At 48.9% G+C, this 4,417-nt stretch overlaps 1 protein-coding gene across 1 annotated transcript; it reads right to left on the minus strand.

Moving 5' to 3' along the window:
- Positions 1 to 260: 260 nt before the first annotated feature.
- RTL3 (retrotransposon Gag like 3) lies at positions 261 to 2,874 on the minus strand. Its single transcript, XM_058658637.1, has 2 exons — positions 2,780 to 2,874; positions 261 to 2,166 (listed from the first exon to the last, which is right to left on the minus strand). Exon 2 carries the CDS (start codon positions 1,952 to 1,954, stop codon positions 275 to 277), a length of 1,680 nt encoding a protein of 559 aa, XP_058514620.1. The 5' UTR covers positions 1,955 to 2,166; positions 2,780 to 2,874; the 3' UTR covers positions 261 to 274.
- Positions 2,875 to 4,417: the final 1,543 nt, after the last annotated feature.

Here is a 4,417-nt window from a genome sequence, read left to right on the forward strand (position 1 = left end):
GGTGGTGTTTCCTTGGTAATGGGTCCATTAATCAACGGACGGCCATCAACGGTTTCGAGCATCAGAGGGAAAATGTTGTTGCGGATGGGAAGCTTCTCACGCAGGACCACAGAATGGTCGATGCTGTTTCTGTAGGAGCCTGAATCCACCATTGCTTGCTCAAAGAACTGTCGTCTTCCTAGTCGGATTTCAACAGTCAGCCATAGGATACGGGACATGGATATTGGAAGAGAGGGGGACGCATATTTGTAGATTGGCCCGCCCGGGATCCCCCTTACCGCCGGGCCTCGATGTTTCCCGCCTGCTGGGCACGATGAGGCTTGACAGGGCAATCTCTGGCGAAATGACCAGGATGACCGCAGTAGAGACACAAGTGGCCTTCGCGGCGTCGAGCCCGTTCAGCTTCACTGAGGTGTGGGCGATTGCTTGCTGCTTGCCCAGCCTGATTTGCAGGTAGTGGAAGCTCAGGCCTATCTCCTTCATCAGAGGAGCTTTGCCCTGATGGATTGAGATCAGGCTTACCGCTTAGCTTCTCTTCTGTGCTGATGTACCGGATGACCAGATCAGACATGCCAGCGGCTGAATTTCTGCGAGACACTTCGTCTCGGATAGAACTGAGAAGACTTTCTTGAAAACGGATGCTGAGAGTGCTCTCATCGCCGCTCAGCTCACGGGAAATGACGCAGAAGTGGGTTGCGGCCCGGTGCACAGGATCCTCCCCTTGGCAGAGCTGTCGGATGAAGTGGTTGATGTCTTCCATGTTTTCTGGGTTGTCAAAAGCATCCTGCAGCACTTGGAGGAAACTTTCAAATTGCTCCAGCAGAGGGCTTTGGATATCCAGGAAGGGCCGGAACCATCTTCCTGCATCACCTGAGAAGCAGTTGCCCACGAAGCTCACGAGGGCTGCTTCAGTGGGATACAGGTGCCCTCTGACTCTCACGTAAGCACTCAGCTGAATCAGAAACTCTGGAAGCTTTTGGGCATCCCCACTGAAGGCTAAAGGGTACTCTAGAGGGACAGTTGCAACCTCTAACCCAGTAGAGGCCTGTGAGAAACCCGAAGCAGCTGGTGTCTCCATTCTTATAAGGCCCTCCAGAGACTGGGCAGATGCAGAGAACTCTAAGGACTCCTGGAATTCTGTGGGATCCAAGGGCTCTTGGGGCACCCAGGGTTCCAGAATCTCCTGGGGAGAGGGAAGTTCAGGAGACTCCAGCTGTGCCAAGGTCTCCTGGCATTCTGGTGCCTCCTGGGATTCCTCAGCATCTGGGGGCTCCTGGGGCTCTGGATCCTGGGACTCTGGATCCTGGGGCTCCTGGGCCGCTGAGGTATCCTGGGTGGCTCTGGGCTCTTGGATCTCACAGGCTGTTGCGAGCTCACGGGCTGCTGGGGGTTGCTGGAGGTCCCAGGTTGCTGCGGACTCCAGAGACTCTGGGACTGCTGGAGATTCCAGGAGCTTCTGGGACTCATGGAGCTCCTGGACTGCTGCAGGCTCCCGAGCTGAGAGCTGCTGGGGCTCTGGGGGCTCCCAGGCTGCTGGGCGCTCTGGGAACTCTGGGAGCTCCTGGGACTCCTGGTTCTCGGGGGAGTCTTCGGGCTCCCAGGCTGCTGGGGCACCCAAGGGCTCTGGGGGCTCCCAGGACTCCTCAATCTCTGAGGGCTTTGGGAGCTCCCTGGCTGCTGAGGGAGCCAGCAACTCTGGGGGCTCCTGGATCTCCGGGAGCTCCTGGGGCTCCCTGGCTGCTGAGGGGTCCGAGGGCTCTGGGGGCTCTCGGGACTCCTGTGCCGGTGAGGGCTTCGGGAGTTGTTCATCCTCCTTGGCTGCTCGGGACTTCTGGCTCTCTGGGATCTGGGCCTGGAGGGCAGCATTCTCTTCCATCAATCGCTGCACTTGGGCCTGCAGAATTTCATTCTCTAATTTCAGAGCAATGTAAGAGGCTGCTAAGTCCTCTACCATCTTTTGAGTAAGAGGGCTTGGTTTGGCAATTTGCTGCTAAGGCAGATTGGGTGGGCGCTTGTGAGGTCTTTCCTGAAAGCCGCTCACAGGCAGACGTCAGGCTCCAGACTCCGAGAGTTTTCCAAGGGGTGGGGATTTGGGCCCCGCCAAGGCTGATTACCAAGAGGTCACTGGGAGCCTCGGCAGCTCAGTCAGGGGAAGTGGCAGATGTACTGTGAAGAGAGTGGGAGCTGAGGATCAGAACTGTGAAAAGCATGCACGTAACATAAATCAGAACAACATCTGCCCAGTAGTGCTGGGTTGCTTTTATCACAGGCTCACGTTCATGACCTGGGATATATATGCTGGCTCATAGCCCCTTGACATTTTTCAGAATAGCACCTGATCCAAAATGTGCATTCTTTTCTTTGGAAATGTAACGTTCTCTCGAAAGCAATTTCTCCATATTCTTTTCTCTTTTACACGGTCTTTTAATCTCTAAGGTCTGCCTAATATCCCAACATAACACATAGATTTGAACAGCTGCTTTCAGGGGCTAAATCAAATGTTTGAGCACTATGGGGACTTTCGGCTCTGTGGTGAGCCAGCCCAAAAGATATTTTTGGGTGACTAGCATAGAAGCTAGGGAGGGGGAACCTTTCTGACACCTCAGAAAGCATGCCACATAAGCAACCGCACAAGACCTGCCTCACGAGAAAGCAAGCAAAAGTTGCCTAAATATATATACACACACATATATTATATATGCACTCAGCAGACACATGCATATTATTTATAAAATGCCTCAAAATAGTTAAGAAAATAATCTTTATAAGTGTACGTTACCATTCAGAGACTAGTCCAGGAGCTCGGCTGTCTGCGTACCCATCGCTGAGGAGGGAAGTGTGTGAATGGCTGTGGAGGCTTGCCTTTTCTGCACACACTGAACTCAAACAAACACACCCACTCCCAGAACACGTTCCAACTCTCCTCTGTAACGTAGCTATTTCGAGTGTGGAAGAAGTTTTTTTTTTTTTGACAGTACCTCACAGTTCAGAGCCACAAGGAAAGGAGGATGCTGTGCTGATGTGAAGCAGCCTCATGGACTCAGTCCTTGGTTACTTTAATAAATATTTGGCTGGGAAATTGGGAGTAATACCACTGCCCTTGTGAAAAGTTGCAAACATTTCTGAATGACCACAGTGGTTTGGGGCTTGATTTTTTATATTTGTCTCACATAACCTACCCTTACTCTACCCACACTGGGCCGTTTGTTTCATTCTCACTCAAAGAACAGCTTGCAGCCCCTCAGCCCCCTTTTCCTGCCCACCTACTCAGTCCCTGGGGTCCTTTCTGGCAACAAGTTCTTGGAAATTTTACCACAGATAGATCTAGACACATTATAATCGTGTAAGAATGTGGGGGACGCCAGTTTTATTAATGGCTACTTGCAGCAGTCTCACGGGCTCTCTGCTTTTTCTGGATGCCCTGGTCCAAGGCTTGTAGGCTCTGCCCAGCCACCTTGAAGCTTCAGGAGGCATCCAAGTAGCCCACTGTGGGCTTGTCTCTTAAGTAGTGTCCTTGCTCAGGATCTCACTTTGTCTTCTCATGGAAGACTGCAATTGTACCCTAGGTATGGGCCATCTGACTATCTTAGGCAAGACTTTGGGGCAGTTATTTTCATCCCAGGAAGGACTGGGTTTGGGAGTTGTATTCAGCTACTTCAAATCACACATCAAGCCAACCATGGTCCAAAAATCTCCTTTAATAATGGTCAATTCTGTGTTAGTTAGCAAAATGGGATAAACCCTAGAGATGGAATAGTCCCAAACTACAGCAAATTGACTGACTGGTCTAGCTGAATCTGCATTCAGTCTTCGAAAAAGCAAGTTCAATATTTTGCAGCTTAAGCTTATTCCCTTCTTCCCTTTCAATGTTACTTTTTAGAAACAAACCACATATAAACATACCACCATCATTAGAACATGATGTGTTCTATTTATGAGTATTTTTCAAGATAAATGGAGACTTTCATTGGAGAAAATCTAGTACAAAGTTTATAATTACTTTATTAATTTAAAATCTAAGAAAAGTGTCAACAACGTACATTGCATTTCCTCATCCCTTGTTAAAATGATCGTGAATGTAATAATCTAGGATTTAATAACTGGGGGTTGTCCTTATAGAGAGTAGCTAGTTTCCCTGTTGTGATGCCATAGTAACTTCTGAAAACTACCAAGAGGTTTAGTCTTGTCTCCAAACTTAAAAAGAAAAAAAAAATTAAATTCTCTGAACTGCATGATTTCCAACTTACATATTTCTATTTTCCTTTGCTATTTTCTATTTACTTGCTAACAAATCATCCCACAGCCCATCACATTGCTATCTGTGTGCCTGTGTTAACTAAGTATATGCAAATTTGGCTAATTACTTAGTTCCTCTAAAGTTAGAGTCTAAACCTCAGTTTATGAAACTGTAAAATGG

The sequence above is a fragment of the Ochotona princeps genome, chromosome X, assembly GCF_030435755.1.
Source record: "Ochotona princeps isolate mOchPri1 chromosome X, mOchPri1.hap1, whole genome shotgun sequence".
NCBI classification, from domain to species: domain Eukaryota; kingdom Metazoa; phylum Chordata; class Mammalia; order Lagomorpha; family Ochotonidae; genus Ochotona; species Ochotona princeps.

Coding starts and splice junctions, on each gene's coding strand:
- RTL3 (XM_058658637.1), bottom strand. CDS start 1,954: ATGGTAGAGGACTTAGCAGCCTCTTACATTGCTCTGAAATTAGAGAAT.